The sequence below is a fragment of the Haliaeetus albicilla genome, chromosome 22, assembly GCF_947461875.1.
Source record: "Haliaeetus albicilla chromosome 22, bHalAlb1.1, whole genome shotgun sequence".
Taxonomy (NCBI): Eukaryota; Metazoa; Chordata; class Aves; order Accipitriformes; family Accipitridae; genus Haliaeetus; species Haliaeetus albicilla.
Genome location: NC_091504.1, coordinates 11,249,820 through 11,268,485, shown reverse-complemented (window position 1 = coordinate 11,268,485; position 18,666 = coordinate 11,249,820). Strand labels below are relative to the sequence as shown.

General features: G+C 36.5%; 1 protein-coding gene across 24 annotated transcripts in view; it reads right to left on the bottom strand.

Annotated features, from left to right (window-relative positions):
* The window catches only part of RBFOX1 (RNA binding fox-1 homolog 1), a 1,354,570-nt gene that overhangs the window by 382,925 nt on the left and 952,979 nt on the right, over positions 1-18,666 (bottom strand). The window contains exon 1 of one of the 24 annotated variants that reach the window (XM_069809889.1): positions 7,532-7,564. The exons of the other annotated variants lie outside the window; for them this stretch is intronic. Within the exon in view, the coding sequence (XP_069665990.1) occupies positions 7,532-7,549 (18 nt within the window). The 5' untranslated portion in view covers positions 7,550-7,564. Of the gene's footprint in view, positions 1-7,531; positions 7,565-18,666 lie in introns of those variants that run through there. 24 annotated transcript variants of the gene reach the window in all.

The window sequence follows — 18,666 nt, the reverse complement described above, 5'->3', positions numbered from 1 at the left end:
TACAAGGCCAAGATAGTCAACAAACACAGAACAATCTCTGACGAAAACTTGAAATGTCAATAATCAGACTCAGCCTAACACATATAGCTGATTTAAAATCTGTATTGGGTGTAGGTGGCAAGGTTTTGGTAGTTAGGGGACTGCCAGGGTGGCCTCTGTGGGACGAGGACAGAGGCTGCCCCTGTGCCGGACACAGCTGGCTCCAGACAGCTTGGCAATGGACCCACCGCAGGCCACAGCCAAGCCCATCAGCCAGTTTGGTGATGCAGCTGTGAAAACATAGGTAGAGAAAGGGCAGAAATGTTGGAAGGAGAGAGGAGGAGGAAATGAAAAGAGAAAGAGCAGAGGAAACACCAAGGTCAGAGGAGGAGGAGGTGCTCCATGGTGGAGCAAGCACACCCCCAAGGGGACTGCAGCCCGCAGAGGAACCCACGCTGGAGCACAGGAAAAGAGTGAGAAGGAAGGAGCTGCAGAGAGAAACTGCTATGTCGTGACTGCAATCCCTTCATGCCACCCATCGCCTCACTGCAGGAAGTGGGTTTAACTTGTGGTGGTAACAAGAGGAGTGGTTGTCATTGTTTCCCACTATCTGAATCTGAAATTATATTGGCAAATTTAATTGGCAGAAATTATAATCAGCAATAAACAATTTCATTTCCTCCAAGGCAAGCCTGTTTTGTCTGTGACAGTAATCAGTAAGTGATCTCCCTGTCTTTATGCTGACTCACAAGCTTTCTCACTCCTGTTGTTCCTATTTTCTCCTCCCTCCCTGTCCCACTGAGGCAGGGAGCGAGCGAGCAGATGGGGCCAACCCATGGCACAATTATAATTCTGGAGAAGAAAGAATATATAGTGTATTATATTCATATGTGGAAGGCAGTCACTTCTGCAGATATGTTGGACTTCAGTTTTTTGACTGCAGTAAGAACAGGTGTATTTCCATACTAAGCTACTAGAAGGATCTAAACACAGATTCATCTGTTTGGCAAGGAAGGAATATCAATCCAGGAGCAGAAGGGAAACAGGAAGCCAATATGGAAAGACAGAAAAAGATCAAGATCTAATGAAGATGTGAACAGACACCTAGACTTCCATTACTAAACATCCCCTTTTGTTGATTAAACTGTGAGACAGTCCAACTAGTTATACAAGGTAAATCAAGTCTAAAGGTGTTTGTACATATGAATGAGAAACCATAAGCAAAATCTTGGCTTAGGGACTATCACAGTCTTGTTAAGCTTCCCAAATAGGCATACTTCACTGGAATGAATACCCAAAAGCAACCAGTCAAGAAATTAATCTCAAGACATGAATGAGGTTCTTCAACTGCCCAGAAAAGTCTTCAGGGCATGGTCATCCTTCTGACTCATCAACCAAGACCATTCAAACAGTAGCTAAGATTCTACAATTGTAGATGTAGTAGCATACAAACTCCCCAGATTGTCACAGAAATAGTATTTAGAAAGGATTTCCACTAAGAGATAATTGTAGCAGGACAACAGAACTCTAGCTTGCTCACCCAGCCACATTTCACGCAGTCTTTGTTCAATTCCTTCCTCACATAAACATCCTCGGACTGATAAAAAGACATCCACACAGTTCATTCAAAGCTGTGATGGAAACCAATGCTATTAAGAGGGACAAGAGGAAGATAAGGTTAATTGGACAAATGTAACTTCTTGCTAAAGTGGAGGGGGAAATAGGTTGGGTAATTAAATTATATAGAATATGTAATGCAACTTCAGAAAAGAACAGAGTGTCTGTCCTATAGCTTTACACAAAATGCACGAATTCTGCTGAAAGAATTAATAACAATACATACATTCTTAATATCCTACTTAAACTAAATTTCATCACACGTTAGCACTTACATGTGTGTTTGTGTCTAAAGGGATGCATGTTATTGTTATAAACTAAAACTGCCTTGCTTGCTTAAGCCACCATTATGCAACACTAGATATAATGGAGCATAATACTGATTTTGTTCTCTTGTTCATATTGTTACCCTGTATAAATAACAGGATGTTGTTTTACAAAATACTGTAGCAGGTCAAAAAAAAACCTTCAAGACTGAATGTATTGGATGAACAAAAATCTCTGTCACATATTCTAAATTGAAATTACCTTTCCCTTCTATTTCATTTCTCTTCTGCATACTAAAAAAGGTGATTTTGCAGAATCTTTTTATGCTTTGCATGCTATTGTGATTTTTAGCTTGTCATTCCAAAATGAAATATTATCCATATGATTTTTAAACCAACTTATGTGTATATATCAATAGATACAAAAAGATAACCTATTGAGAATTGTCTTAGATTCTACCTTAACTAATTGTAATCCTGTTTTCATTCAACATCTCTATCAGTCCCTTCATTTCAGCCATCAAGATTGCAGATTTATAAATTGTAATACTTCATTATTCAGGTTTATTGAGTCAGATACCCTTGAAGATCCTTAATATTCTTATCAGCATACTCTATTATTAAATCATTTTGTATTTTTCTGTGTTAATAATAAAAGGTACATATTTATTCAACATCAGCGGTCAGGCAGTCAGATACAGAGTATGAAGCTACATGTTTTATTCAAGGTCTCAGTGGAAAGCAGCATGAGGATCATTTTGACTGAAGGTACCTGCAGCTTTTCAGCTAATATGTTTGATTTTTCTTAACTAAAAGGATCTAAATATTTTGATTACTCAATAATTCTATGCAACAAAATCTATACTGAAGTGTTCCACTGGCAATGTTTTCAAAATATGCATTTAGTCTTTCTATTTAGTTCATATCGTATCTCAGCTGTCCGTAGCTCTTTAAACACAGTGAGAAGTAGATTTTTGTCTTAGTCTACGATGTTATTGGGAAGCCCTCATTAAGAGAGAAATACCTTGCTTAATGCACACAATGTCAATGCTGCAAAATGCATCGTAAATAAAGTTACTCAAAAATTATGAGAAGAATTGTATTGCCCAAAGGATATTCTAGCTCCTTACTCAATTTTTAAAAATCCTAAGATTTTGTTTATTTTGTCTTTTTAGTAGTCTTCACATCCGTTTAGGGTTCTCATTTCCTTTAGATAAAAAGCCTTTGTACTGCTTCACTTACAAACTTGTCCTGTAGCACTTAGTACGCAAAGAGCACTGGCTAAGTTTGAAATTACACACTTCCCTAATTCAGAAGAAAGGCATACTCTATGCCTGCATGTATTTGGTAGTGCATAAGAACCAGTAAGACTTGTTCAGCTGAATGAAATACCATCTGCCTTTGAATATGTGAACTGACACAGACTCCTGTATGTGTATTAAGATATCTCTAAACAGGAGAAGCTTACTGACAAAAGCACCAGAAACGCTACCATAAAGTAGTTGAAATTCCTATATATTCATCCAGATTAAATTTCTGATACAGTCTTTCCATTACTCTCTGTTCCTCCAGTCTTCTCCCCGAATGTTCATCTGAGGTATGTTTTGCTAATGCAGGGAAGTATAACACACATTTCTCTCTACTGGACCCAAAAGCTTTATTCTTCAGAGTTGTCAAAATAATGTTCTATTGCCAGAAGAAATTATCTTGTTGCTATTGCATACAAATTTTTTTCAATTTGCTTCTCTGTATCTGCCTACTCTTGTTTTGGGCAAAACCAAATTTCATTTGCTGACATGCTTTCTGCCTTATTCGATCAAGTACTATTCTGAAGCTGCTACTGAAAATTTCTGCTAAATATATGCAAAGTTTCTGAAAACTCATTCCCTTTTAGCAGAAAGAACAGCAGACTGACAGGAATGAAGCACATCTCTGAGTAAGCAGGCATTAATTAGATGTTTATAAAATGTATGAAATTTTATTATGGTATATTAAGGTAATTTTAGTTCAGCATTTTCACAGCATGTAACAAAAGATGGAAAACCAATAATTTGTATATTTTAAAATGCATTTACCAATGATTTTGTTCCAGTTTTTCTTACAACAATATTTAATTGTGTATGGCTAACTTTTTCATGAGATGCAGTAGCTTTAAACTTTCATCTTCTAAGTCAGAATATGCAAGTTGAACATGAGGTCTTCGAGAACTCAAAATAGTCCAGTCTGAACTACTAAATGGAAAAAAAAGCAATCATGGAACTGTTTGCTTGGGAAACAAGCAGTTGCTTCTGTTGTCAAGTAGACAAACTTTATTTTTCAACATACGAAAAAGAATAGGAGGAATACTATACAGAAAAAGGAGGTTTGGAAAAGTGTGGATTCCATGAAAGATTCTGAGCAGTCTTAGCTTTCAACCATCAATATTCATTTCACCCACTGATAGTTGTGCTTCTATTTCCAAGGTAAGCAGAAGTCTGCAACTTTACAGCCCCCTAACTGAAAAAATTTTCACTTACTTGTCACATTCTGGGAAAACCACAACATCTTTTGGGAGGTGAGTTGCGCTACAAAATGTGAAGGATAATCTGCAGCAATCAAGAGCACCCTGCATCATCACTGCAACAATCTTGTGCTGGAGAGAAAGGTGTATTATACTGGAGCAGGATCGGGATATAAAAGGGTCTATACCCTTTAAAGTTAGATAGGATATAGGTCCTTTTGACTTCAGGATTTAGCTGTAGTCCTTGAATCAGTAATACTTGAAAGTCCTCAGAGTTTATTGGTCAATATGAAATTGGATATTGATGAACTCTGATTCCTACAGCACAGGTGTTGGTACATAAAAATACCAGACCAGAAAAAGTCCTCCTCTTTTTCTAGGGGAGGAGGAGAATATAAGCATCACTGAATTGCCTGGGCTGTCAATAAATGATAGATTTCCTCTGACAGGGTCTAACAGTACTAAAATCTTTCTTTACTTTCTGAAATCTTGAAATAAGTATTTAAAACCAACAACTAATCAAGACTGTTCCATTCAACAGACTGAATTACTGGCTGTACACGGCATTCCTGCAGAATGTTTTGATTTAGTTAGCTGAACATGTTCACAGTTTGCTTGCCATAAAAGGAACTTGACATCATCAGCAGTAGAATTTAAAAAAAACCAAACTGTTACAGGATACTAGTTAGTAAGACATTATAAAATGCAAAGAAATGGCAATTTTCTTCTTCTTTGTAAATATTGAGAAGTATTTCTACATTATACATGGAATGAAAAAATAGGTAAGCACTGCCACAGAAAGGAGTGAATAGTATGAAAAAAATCTATCAATGAAAGGAAATAAATTTATTTTACACCTTTTAAAAAAGGGAAGACTACACTTTCACAGAAGTTGGCTACTTTAAATTTTAATAATATTGCTGAGGAGCCTTTGTATAATTATATGAAATATTGATGTGGTGCCAGGAGAAAGCATTTCAAAAGCTGCTGTGAGTTTATACATTGCACCTGCATATGTTAAAAGCCTCTTGTTTACATACTGCATCTTTTGCATGCAGCTACATACACACGTGCACTTAATGTACACAGTTTAAAAATAAGTTTTCTATGAATACAACTCATCTTTATTTCCAGAACAACAGAAACTAATAATGTTCTGCTACAATAAAAAAAAAAGTTCATTCTCTACTTCTTCCCACTAATGTTATTTTGAGATTTTATCCAAATCATTTAGACTAGGAAAGTTAAATTAAAAGTGGAAAGAATGCTTAATACCTAGGTGTAGTAGTGCCAAAAAAAGAGACAGGCATTCTCCTGTTTAATGAATTGTGCTAATAAAAACAAACAAACAAACCCCAAAATGAAACATAATGAAATATAAGTAAAAAGGACAGAAATGGAAGGAATAGACTTTTAAATATCAAATATTAATTACTAGAAGCTTTGGAAACCAGGAAGTGGTACCATCAGAAACTGCTGACTGTATTTTTTGCTTAAAGCATATATATATATATACGGCATAACTAGAAAAGTTCATAAATAAAATACAACACACCGAAGTTAATAGAAATCTGCATAGCTACCTGTAAAAATATGTAGTTCCTTAATTTTCCAATTTAAAAAGATTCATAGGCTTGGGTAAGGGGGTGGGGGAAGAGTCCCTAGCTTTTAAACCTTTTCAGCTAGTGCCACGAAGAAATAGAATAATACATGTCCTTTCACCTTATTCTGCATCTCAGAAAAAAGGGTTTATCCTCAAATATTTACTGTGTATCTCTTTTGCATGATGTTAACTACAACAGAAGAATATGAGTGTTGAATGAAAAATAGACTAATGCAGTTAAGTGATCTGATTTATAAATCTAAAAATAGAAGGAAATTAATCCTTGCATTAGCAAAGATACAGCTTCAATAAAGAATCATGGTAAGGGTTAAACATAAGCGACAATCGGTGCTGCTGTTCGATGCACAGATACTTGCTTGTGAAAATTAAAGTGACTTGTACTACAGAACACGGGGGGGGGGGGGGGGGGGGGGAAGGAAAAGACAAAATCATAAGGCTCAGTGATTGGCGAGTTCCTGAAATGATAGCACAGGTCAAAGAACTGAAATAAGAAACTTTAAAGTCTGCATACAGTGCCTTTTGCACAGATGACAAAAGTTACTACAATATATTGGAGGGTCAAAAGAAATTAGAAGAAACCTTAAAGGGAGATTTACAGCATGAACTACAAGCAATTTAAAAGAGCAGTAGTGATTTACTGATAATATCTCTCAAGACTTAAATGTTGCTTATATGCAGCCTGTTTTGCAGAGGTGGCCCAGATTAGCTGCAAGCCTCTCAATTTAAATGTATGTAAAAATAAAATAAATAAATAGATTGTCAAATCAGATTAATTTAAAATATTTCTCTAGAAGATGTACAGGCTTTGAAGAGGAACACAGAAATGCTTTTTAATATGCGTATTCATTCACCGATTTACTTCTGTTTTGTTGTGGGGTTTTTTTAAGAAAAAATGTTTCGTATCTAAACCTGGCTGAATTAACAGGTTAATAGCTTCCCTAATTCACAATATACATGTCACAGCACAATATTATTTTTCAGGTGAGCAGATTTTGCTGCAAGGAATCTGAACAATGCTGAATAGAAAAATCACAGGAATAAGTACATTTTATCCATTTCTTTATCTGCGGTTGTCAATTGCCAGAAACTTCAAAAGCCAATAAAGACTGTGACAACTAATATAAAAACAACTAGGTCAAGCAACACAAATTAGAAGTTTTAATCACATTAAGACTGTTTCATTTCTTACAAAGAAAGCAAGTACTTAACAGCCACAAGTGATGCAGCATTCGTTTTATGACTGAACCACACAGTGAATCTTACAGATACAATTGTAGCATTTTCTAAGGCAACGAAAAGCAAGCAGTGCACTATGCCACATCCTACAAAACCTGAAAATAAACTGCAGCTTAATGTTAATGAACCAGTTTGTTTAAACTCCCATTGGAAATGCAAGCACATGTACTGCACACTAGCTACGCTAAGCTATCCTGCAGCATACACACCTTCATATATTAGAAAACATGCTGTAACTATAGGCTAAAATCTACAGTCCCAAAGTCAATTTATTAATAAAAGATTGACATGGAGAGAGACACTACCTACCCACAAATACATCATCATCTTGAAAGAAATCAAGGGCTCTGTCAGCAACAGAAGTCTCCTTACTTCACCAAGTATGTCTGGAAGGAAAACTGAAAACAGTGGGTAGAAAATCTTGCCTTTTTCTGTCAAGTCCTCACAGTTCTCTTCTTATACAAGGTATTTTTTTTGGTTTGTTTATGAGAATAGCATTCGTTCAGTGGCTCTTTCTGCGTGTGAAGTGACTTGCTTCAGGCTGTCTTTTTTCCTTCCCTTTTTCTCCCTAACTCAGTCTGTCCTTTCTTTACTGTCAGGCTTGCTTAGGTAACAATTCTTGGTGTATCTATTTAATGAGCAGGTCCGTGCACTAAAGGCAGCCAACTACATTGGAGAGAAAGCAAAAAAAAGGAAAAAATAGTAATAATAAATAAATAAATGGGAATATACCACTTCCTGATTGTTATTATGGGATCTACAGACGCCCCCTCTGTAGGAATTTATAGGAGGATTTCTAAGACGTCTTGGGGGGGGGGGGGGGAAGGGGGGAAAAATCATCAGAGAATAGCAGGTGACTCCAGTGGCACTCAAGCCATTACCTCTCCTTGCTAAAGGACCCAGTTCACAAATCCTGCATTTGAGAAATTTTTAAACTCAAAGCAAAGCTCCTACAGAAAAGAAAGGAACATGTACTGCACCCTGCTTCTCCTTTATCTCTTTAAATGTACTTCAGATAAAAGCCGCATCCCGTCAGGTCAAGGCCTTTCCCAATCTTATTACGCTAACACAAGAGTGTTCAACATACTTTTCTACAGCCATCTACTGACTTCATGGTGTTATTGCTGCTGCTGCTGTTAGTACTGCTGGGAGATAACTGCCAATATGAAGAACAGGGAAATACAGTAAATCAGATGATAGAAGGAGTGTTTGTGCTAATTGAATTTATTTTTGGTAGAGGTTTTTTTTGTACCATATTACGTATTTTAAATTCAAAATTAGAAAGAATTGTGATTTGTATATTTAAGAAAGGGTAATGAGAACTGGATTTGTTAGTGGTTTTTTTTTTTTTTTGTTAAGTTGAAGGTACTTTGTGCAAATGAATGAGTATGGAAGGGACTTGGGGGTTTGTTGATTACAGCTTAGACTTTTATAATTTGCTACAGAAGTATTTTTAACTCACTTAACCTGTCTCATTGTAATGCACAATACATTTAGTAAATCGATCAACAGCATCCTCAGGTGAGAAACAATTTTACAATGTAAAGGAGACAAGCCTTGGTCACTTTTTAGGCTGTATTACTGGTCTTGAAAAATCATTCCTGACCTTGTGAACTGGCAGCATATCACGCTGTTACTGTAATATGCTTTGGGTATTGATGTAGAAAGATACAAACACAGTCTGTCTACTAAGTGCATCAACTACTATAGTATACACATAATGATTATAAATCAATGAATAAATAAAAAGAGGAGGTATAAAAATGGCCATGGGCATGAGATTAAACAGAACTTTTGCCTTATTTTTATGTTTGATTACTTATTCATTATTTTTGGTCACGGACTGTGCACTTCCTCAGACAAAAAACTGTCGTTCTTTTTAACTAAAGACTCCAGTCAATTTACATATTCAGCCTAACCATACAAGGTAAAATGTCACCTAAATAATTAAAATGCATTAACTAAATTGCATAATCATTCACTGCACCAGGGCAGGTGGCAAATGGATAGGCACCTGCTGAAACAGCCTATAACAAGAAGACATAATAGCAAAGCAGGACTGGGGGGAGCAGACTAAAATCTATACCGTTAAACAAACGGTAATCAGGAGAGTCTTAAAGACTTCTGCCACTGGGGTGAATTAAAAATATAAATAACTGCTATACCACCAACATTTCAAAGGTGATTTAACATAGAAAAGTGAAACACTAAATTCATGTGACACTTAATTCTAAGATTTATATAGAGAAGTTTGTACAGACAAACAGATACATATATATACATAGAGCTATTTGAAATTTGATCTGCTAAATACTATGTCCGGGTAAAAGGTTGTTGCCTATTTTAGTGGAAGCAGAAGAGAAAGATTTACCGTACCAATTACTAAAGTGAGAACTTTTACAGTAATGTGCAAGGACAATATAATTTTAAATAAGTTTAGTGCAGTTTCATAAAGTAAAGCCCCTTAAAAAAGGTAGTCTTTAAAAGGAAAAGTACAGCCTTTTGTTTACAGTTTTGGGTTGTTTAAATCATCTGCCAATTTAACCAGCAACATTCAGCAATCTAATGGGCCTAACCTGGTCACCTTTAAGCTGTACACTTTCACCTCATTTTGTCTACTGTATAGTGCGTTGTATTCGTCTGTATTCAATTATACTATAATAAACTTGAAATATCACGTTAGAATGAATTAGATTATACTGCTTAAGCTGAAAATACATTTTCTGATAATGTATCTGCACATCTGCCAGCCAGCAGTTCTTTCTGATCTGTGCACCTGAACTGAACACACAAGGCTTTAGAATTTTCAAAGACTAGTTAAAGATTTTATTAATATGATAAAAGACCGTGCACAGCTATTACCTGTAAATCACTTTTATATCAAAATTTCCCTGTTTGAGTATAGGCAGCATATAAAACTTCAGTGAATTGTGTCCCAAGGCTCTCAACTAATCTCTCTGTATTCTAAATTCTCTTCATTATTAAATTGGTTACTCAATCAATTCTTCATATCTTATTCCTTCAAACAAGTGGAACAATTTCTAATGCTGCTACACAAAACCATTCATTTGAAGTGTTTTATTTTTAGTACAGCTATTATTAAATGCTTTGTTCATTAGATCATCTGTAGTTCCTGCACAGGTAGAAAAATGTGGATTAAAAAAAAGACTGAAAACAGGTATATTACTCTGGTTTTTGCAGCTATGACTAAAGTTTAAACCAAACCTTGTTTGCTACAGTTAGTTCTTACATGTTCTGAATTTGCAAGCAGGGCCAAAAAAAGTAAACAGAAGGTACTGACCACAATCATTTTAACAAAGGCTGGTCCCAAGAGAGCTGACATTGGGTTCAGGTCAAAGGCTACCGAAATCAATGAGAATCTTGCTGTTCTTTTAAAGAACAGGCAATCAGAAACTGTGTTCCAAATATGAGTATGTGCTATTTGCCGTGAAACAATGGCCCATTTCCTCTGATGCTACCAAAGACGTTCATATGAAGCTCTTCTTCAGGGGCACTGACAGGTATTTTAGCTTCAGAGCATGACATTTCTGTACCAGCTTGTACCACAGCCTTAACTTTCATAAGCAATCAGAATATCAAATATTTTGCCTATGGAATCACAAGAGATGGGTGAGATATTAAGGGTAGATAAAAAAAGTTGATAATAGCAAAAATGAAATAATAAATTGTTAAATCATAATTAATCAACATTAATTATGTATATGATCAGCACATTCGTATTGGCACCTGAACAACTCAGATTTTTAAAAAAATCAAGCTCTAGATTCTAGGAGTTCTGTTACCTTATTAAAGGGGCATAATTCATGGACATATCTTGGCATATTTATTAATGACACAGAAGATTGGAAATAGCATCAATAGTGCTGCTTACTGCATTGGAAAATAAGAAAATGCAGACTAAGTTTCTCATCTTGCAGGTTATGTAAGATTCCCAAGAACTGCAAGAATATTAAAGTAATCTCAGTACTAAATGGTACAATCTCTACTTTGCTAGGTGCTATACAGAAATATAGAAGGATATTGAAATCATATTTGACTCACAGACTGCAAAACCAAAACTTTTATTTACTTTAATGAGTCCATGTTTTCAACTAAAATCTCTGTACTTTAGAAGTTAAACTGGGGGGGAGGGGAGGGAGTTAATATTTTTAGAAAATACTTAATAAAGAAGTACAAATGTGATTGTAATGATTATGCTGACATTACTGGTGATGAACTGGGTGTTTGGTTTTTTTTTACTTAGGCTTCTCCACCAGAAAAGATACCAACCAGGCACATGATACATTAGCTGCAACAACACTAAAATCTCACATAATTTACACAGAGCACCAAAAATGATTTGAAACATTTAGACAGCTAGAAATATTTGTGTTTGTGCATAATTTCCACACCTTACAGCCTCATCTATCATAGCTATTTTTGAAATGAAAACCTGCAAAGTTTAGGAGGTATGGTAACAAAACATGCCCTTAATCTGCTCTTAATTCACTGCAGTTCTAAGGGGATTGTTGTTGCTGCTGCTAGTTTTTTTGGCTTTTGCTTTTCAGATTTCAGCATAACCATAGAAGAGCAATCAAAGTGCAACTTTATGTATAGTTCAGTTGGTTTATAAACTATTTTGTGTTTTCACCACAAAATTTTTTTTTTCCATTTTCAATTAATTTCTATTACTTCAGCATTACTGCTTTTGATGCAAGAAATTAGTTTCTGTGTTCATTTGCTGTATAGTGAGGTCAGAATATTGTCCCAGGAAAGCCTGAGGAGCAACCAGCCAACCATTTGGTCACTGGACATCACCTCAATTGAAAATATTGAGTCAGGATTTCTGGCTGATGAATTGTGTTCAGGGTATAGTCCAAGGAATGACAAGCAGGACGGAGATAGATGGGAGCTTCCCTCTGATCCTAGACTCCGTGACACATGCATGGGATTTACACAGTTCATAGTTTCCCATAGAACCAGGAATATGAAGCTTGCTCTCCCTTTTCTTAACATATCAAGGTGATGGGAAAAAATGTGAGGGGTCTGACCCTTTGCCTGGTATGTACATTCCATTTGTGCCATTTCTGTAACAAAGTGAGCTGCTTATTTCTCCCAACATTCAAACATTGGATCCTGACAAGACTCTTATGATAACTAACAGACTACAATTAAGCCAAATTATTAGTGATCATTGTTCAATTGGTAACAGCTCAATCCCTTGTCCATAATTTCAATGACAGGTGCTATATTGTTACTGCTTCTCCACTGCTTTTAGTGAGAAGAGACTCAGCCAACAGTTCTGACAAGGAAAACCCTGGCAGCCATAGGAAAACCTCACATACCCTCTCCTGGTTTTAAACTGTCATAACTGGGCTCCAGCTTCAGTCCTGATCATGGAGGGTGGCACTGTGGGATGATGATGGACTTTATTTAGAATAAGGTCTGTGAAAGGAAAATAAAGGCTTAACAAAATCCTTTCCCAGAAAATTAACATGAGGACAGTGGTATCAGAATTTACTGGCTATTAGAAAACACTGTTTTAACTAAATTTCCTGAAATGTTAGTGTTGTTTTTCCAGTTTTCTTCTCCTAGATAGTGCCCAGGTGTTCTTGCAAATCTTCCTCTTGATTTTAGAGATTATGCTTATGCAGATAACAAAAAGAAACAAATCTGTTTCAGCATGTAATCGTTCACACTTGAACAAAGCAAGTTGGATATCAAATATTGAGCACTGGTAACAAGTGGCTCTCAATTCATCTACTCCTTGAGAACTTACATTGATTGAACAAAATTGAATGAATTAATTAAATAACTTGGGATACTCTTGAGCAGAAAAAGAAACTAACATCATCAGAAAAATTATCTCCAGGCAAATGTTTGCTTAGCTCTAGTCAACATCTTCTTTCCACTGCCCATAAAACCTTTGATTCAAGAGAACACAGAGAAGACTTACAATCTTAAAATCATAATGCATTTTTTAAAATCCAGTACAGGGTATTTCCATTTTCACAGTAGGATGCATAATTATATTCTCCTTAGGACAGGCTAATCTGAAACTAACTATTGTTATTATCTGTTTATTGAAACACAGGAAGACTCTCTTTTCAAGATACTACACTTAAATGTACTTTGGATAAAGATCTTTTACCAAGTAGTAGAACCAGCTAATACCATTCCTCAGCTAACATCAGCCAACATGCTTCTGCAGCATGCAGAAGCATAAATCAGTTCACATCAGTCGATGCAGGGACCTGATGGGGTAGGGGTGGGAGGGATGACACCCAGATAAATAAATAAATAAAACTTACCTCACTTGCACAATACATTAATACAAAGTTATGTCCATGACTTTATTTTTAAGTAATTACAACTTTCCTAAGGTAACATTTTGTTTGAACAAAAGGGAGTAGGGGTTAACATTTGATTATCATCACTAATACAGTAAAAGGTTCCTATTACCAATGACTTAAGGACTACTTCCCTGTAATTTTCAGTTTTATGAGTTTATAAATTGCTTTGTTATTTAGTGCAGGCTCCTTAAATCCTGAAGTCTTTATGCACTGGATGATAACAAATGGATCACTTTTATCACTTATAATAGTTCAGTAAATCACAAAACAGCCTACCTTTCAGCAAAGCCATCATACAGAACTCATCACAGCAAACCTATCGGTTGTTATTTCTGACTATGTATCTGACAAAACAAATTCATGCTCTGTCTCCTTGTCACACTTGTTTTTTAACAAGGTGAGAACAGCCTCGTAACTGAGGATTAGTGATACCATTGTTTTGACTTGGTGAGGGGCATGCGTGTCTACAGGGCAGCGTGCGCTTAGAGCACGCCTCCTTCTCGGAGGCTGCCAACAGTACCACTGCTGATGTCAGCAGCACTCTTACAACAGCCGCGAGACAAAGGCAAAAATCTGCTCCTCTGCCACCTGAAAGCTTGTCTTCTTGGGAAGAGTGCCAAAATTAGCCCTGCCATTACACTGCCCAGGATCTCCATCATTTTCCTCACAATATCAGAAAGGCCACTATGACAAAACCCTGATGAAGGCAGGTATTGCCCATCTCCAGGCATGTAAAGTCACAAACAAGTAGACATAGGGAGCATTATTTTAGGGAGGCACTATGGGCAGGGGGAGGAGGGGGATCGGAAATGGAAAAGTACAAAACTAAAATACATGGACATTCAGAAAGCAAATGTGGAAGAGAAAAGAAATTACAGAAGAGAATTCAGGTATCTACAGAGATAGAAGAAAAGACGATGCTACAAGGTGCTAGTCACTCCCAGTACATTACCAGTCGGCAAGAACAGCACCGTGTTAACTCAGTTAAGAAAACAGCTGTATCATTCTAAACTGGTGACTCACGATTTCTGTCTTACCTGCCTCATTAAAGCTAGTTTTTCTACACCATATCATGATTGAAGAGCGGAAAAACCTATGTGCACAGTTGCTAGGGCACTTTTTACACAAGTAGGCACTGTGTTTAATAAGCAGGGAACTCATATGTGCAATCCTCAGCAGATAACTTACATACTGAATTCTCCAATCAGGTATGCAGCTGAAGTAATGGTCTGGCAGTGGCATATGTCTGGGAAATAACTGGCTTCGGAATCTTCTTTTGGAGTTTTGTTTGAAATTCCTATTCCTCATTCTCAAGGAAATCAGAGACTGCTCGAGGAGCTCTAATGGCACCATCACATAGAGAAAAGGAAGCTGTGATGCTGCTCTTTAATAAATCAATGCCTCTTTGGCTGCCTTCCAGACCACAAAAACACTTTGGGCATCTTTGCCTGCCTTTCATTTTGTGTCTTGTAGGACTCTCTCCATCATCTTTATGTCTGCATATATTCTCCATAGCCCTTTCTTTTTCTTGGCTTCTACCTTGAGACTCACTGAACATTCCCTTTTAATAGGTCTCAGACCATGTTTTCCAGAAACCCCTGACATTTACTGGAACTATTTGTGTATTAATGACAAATCAGTAGTGAGACAATAGTTAAGGCTGCATCAGTATTAATATGTGCAATGTGCTATATGTACATGTATGCCCCAATGGTTCTGGTTTTCAGAAGTGATACCAAATTATTTTGAGATCACTTCAAATATATTGAGAAACTTCTGGCCATCAGTCCAAACTATGTGAGGGAACCCAGGAAATGTCAAGAGACAAAATGAGATGAAGAGTGCCTGTTGGGAGTCTGGTAGAGGGAATGTCTTCCTGTCAACTAGGAGTAGAATGTACATGTGAATGGATCTGCACACAGTTATCCATGGTCTGTTCTTGTTCATGCTGAATGCTTAAAAGTACAAAGACACATCTCTAGATTTAGAATTTCTTTAAACGGGACACAGTTGTTTTTGAAGAACAGGTATTTCTAAAAGAAAGTTAAGTGCAACACACAACTACCCATAAAGAAGTATTTGTCTTTAGAGTAGCATTGCATAGTTAAGTAGCTGTAAATCCATGCTGCAGGTAAATACACACAACATTGCTCCAAGGAACGCACTGAGACAGACTTCTGCATTGCTTCCCCCAGAGTGCTAGCAGATGACAGCTAGGTCGCTATATCCCTTCCAACATCCCCATAGTAGGAACAATATTTTTCCTGGTCTTAAAAATTTTGGGAGTATGCAGCTTATTGGAAAAGGTCAAATTTGGAATACTTTTGCCTGTGTGTATCACTCATTACAAAACAGGTCAGTCCTCTGATTCTGTACCCACTTGCACAGCCACTGACAGGCCAATAAACTAGCCAATAAACAAACAAACCTGTGCATACTTCAATCCACCCCATTGCCCTCTGGTACCATGAGAAATTCCCTCAGCAAAGTGAAGTTGGATTCCCTGATGCATTCACACAATTACAAAGTTCACTTATCATACAGTTCCATTCTTTTGTCTGAAATCAAAATACTCACCATATTGCTTCCTTACATTAGCTACCCGTGTTTTCAGTTAAATTGACCATACATTAGAGATGCCATGCTTACTTCAGACACTCTCCATTAGGAGGGATCCAGCCTGTAGACTAAATATTTAATTGTGTTCCAAGATGCTCTGAATCTATGTATTTTCTATTTTCCTAAGGGATTCATGGTTCACATCAGTTGGATACCTCTTTCCCAGCAACAGAATGCAAAGGTAACTATTTGCCACAGCAAATGCACATATACCAACACTGAAACAAAACAGAACAACACAAATTACACCCTGTTCTGAAGACAGTGGAATTCTGGAAGTATAATCTCACTCACAAATCAAAATGTAGATTCTTACGGTAGTATAGACTAGAGATACTCACTTTTGAGTATGTGTGAAAACTGAGATTAAGTTATTTCCTCGGGAGGGAAATTCGCCATTAGCATCACAAGGAGCGACGGTTCTTCACTTTACAATTCCATCTTTCATCACAGAAGAATCACTAACATGGTGGCAACATTTTGATGCAGCCCCAGATTACTCCACAGTTCTGAAGCAATCCCTATGACAAAAGGTGGTTGATACTTCGAGTTGAACTAAAAGAGAGTATCAGCAAGTGGCAGAGCAAACATCTGCTGCTTTTGTCTTCAAAGAAAACTATGCACATAAGAAAAAGGAGCAGCATCTCTGTGACCACAACCTTAGGTAACAGTATCACTATCACTTTTCTGTGGAACTACATTCATCTCAGTTGGGCTCCACACACAGAGTAAATTGCAAAATGCTGATCAAAGGCATCACAGTCTCTTACTGCTTTTCACTGAGCAAGACCTTGCTAAACCACAGTATCTCTGCAAAGTGATCATTGCAATTAAACAATATTAAAGCATTTCAAAAGATACTTTGATTTTTTTTGACATATGAAATTTAATGTGCCAATATGGAAAACTGCAAAGAACATTTAGAAATGGGTACCCTGCTTCTATTTAGTTAACATATCTAAAGTACGTGTTACATACAGAGCAAAGTGGTACCTAGCAAGGCTCGTTTTCCATTATGACCTGCACTTCAAACAAGGAAATCCTAAATGAGGAGAGATCATTAATGCAATTCTTTACAGGCAGAGAGACTCCCGGACTGCAGTTATCAGATTGCATAAAAGCCTATATGGCCACTCAGGGGTGATATTTTGTTTTGCATTGTTTCCCTCTGAGCATTAAACGTGGATGCTCTCTGTACAATGACTCTCCACATTAGCTAAATGTTCTGAATTAAGGTCTTCCGTGATTGTGGATATTCAAACATGCAAGTCAGAGAGCATGAGCACCTAATAAAACATATGATAAAATTTTCTTAGCCTAAGATACATCTTTTAAGACTATTTCTATGTTACAAATTCCAATACCGTTTACATTCTTTACACCACCTGGCAAAGGAATGAACATGCACCCCCTGTTCCCCCAGCACTAACGTAAGCAGGCAAAAGGCTGAGCCATACAACTGACCCAGTGCTCCATGTAATGCACAATTGGAAGTGCAGAGCAATGCATCAATACTGGGCTTTAGTTTCAGCAAGAGAGCAAAATAAACAATTCAGAAACGTGGCACACATCTGGGTGGAATTTTGTTTAGGAAAACATGCAGGAACATAAGTCTGCTTTTGCTGTTTACTATAATAATGTCAAAACTGTTTGTTTCGACTGAGTTTTCTCCACATTATATTGTCATACTAATTGTAGTATGATTACAGTTGCATACTTAAACTTTTTTCTATTTTTAATAAATTCAGCATTTTCCAATGCTTTCAAAATAAAGCTTGAATAATTCCAAATCAAATGCAGAAATACTATTTCATTTAAAAAATTGAAAAATGAGTTTTTCTGGTTTGTTTTTTTCTTTCAACCTTTTCTAAGTGTTGGACCAGATGATCTTTCAAGGTCCCTTCCAACCTCGGCTGTTCTACGATTCTTCAGATTAGGAACGACATCCTGGGAAATATCCAAATAGTGTATGGAATACAAATTAAATTCTGTTTGCAGACCAATTATATTTATAATGATTCCAGCTGATGGTTCCTAGACAGTATTCTGGGAGAATGATTAATAACAAAGAAGCTTTCTCCTCACAGCTGGCAACACAGCTATATCCAGGTGAGATCTTTAAACACCCCCAACTATATGCACCATATTCTTTGCTCTTCTGAATACGAGTACTCGGAAGAGTTGTGTGTGACCACTTAGCTATAATTTTTACAATGCTGTTTTCTATGCATACATTTATTTATTAACATTTTTTTTTAAATTCTCAAACATTTTTATAAGAACTTGACTAACTACAGCACTTATGTCACTGACATAAGTTTTGAAGTGAGCAAGTACAGAAATGTTAATAAGATTTCCAGAAACTTTTTTGCTTTTATAATTTCAACTATTATTTTATTTTAAATGCATCTCAGTCTACATCACTGTGTTATGGTAGGTTTTGTTTACAAGAGACTAAAAAGAGCTCTGTTG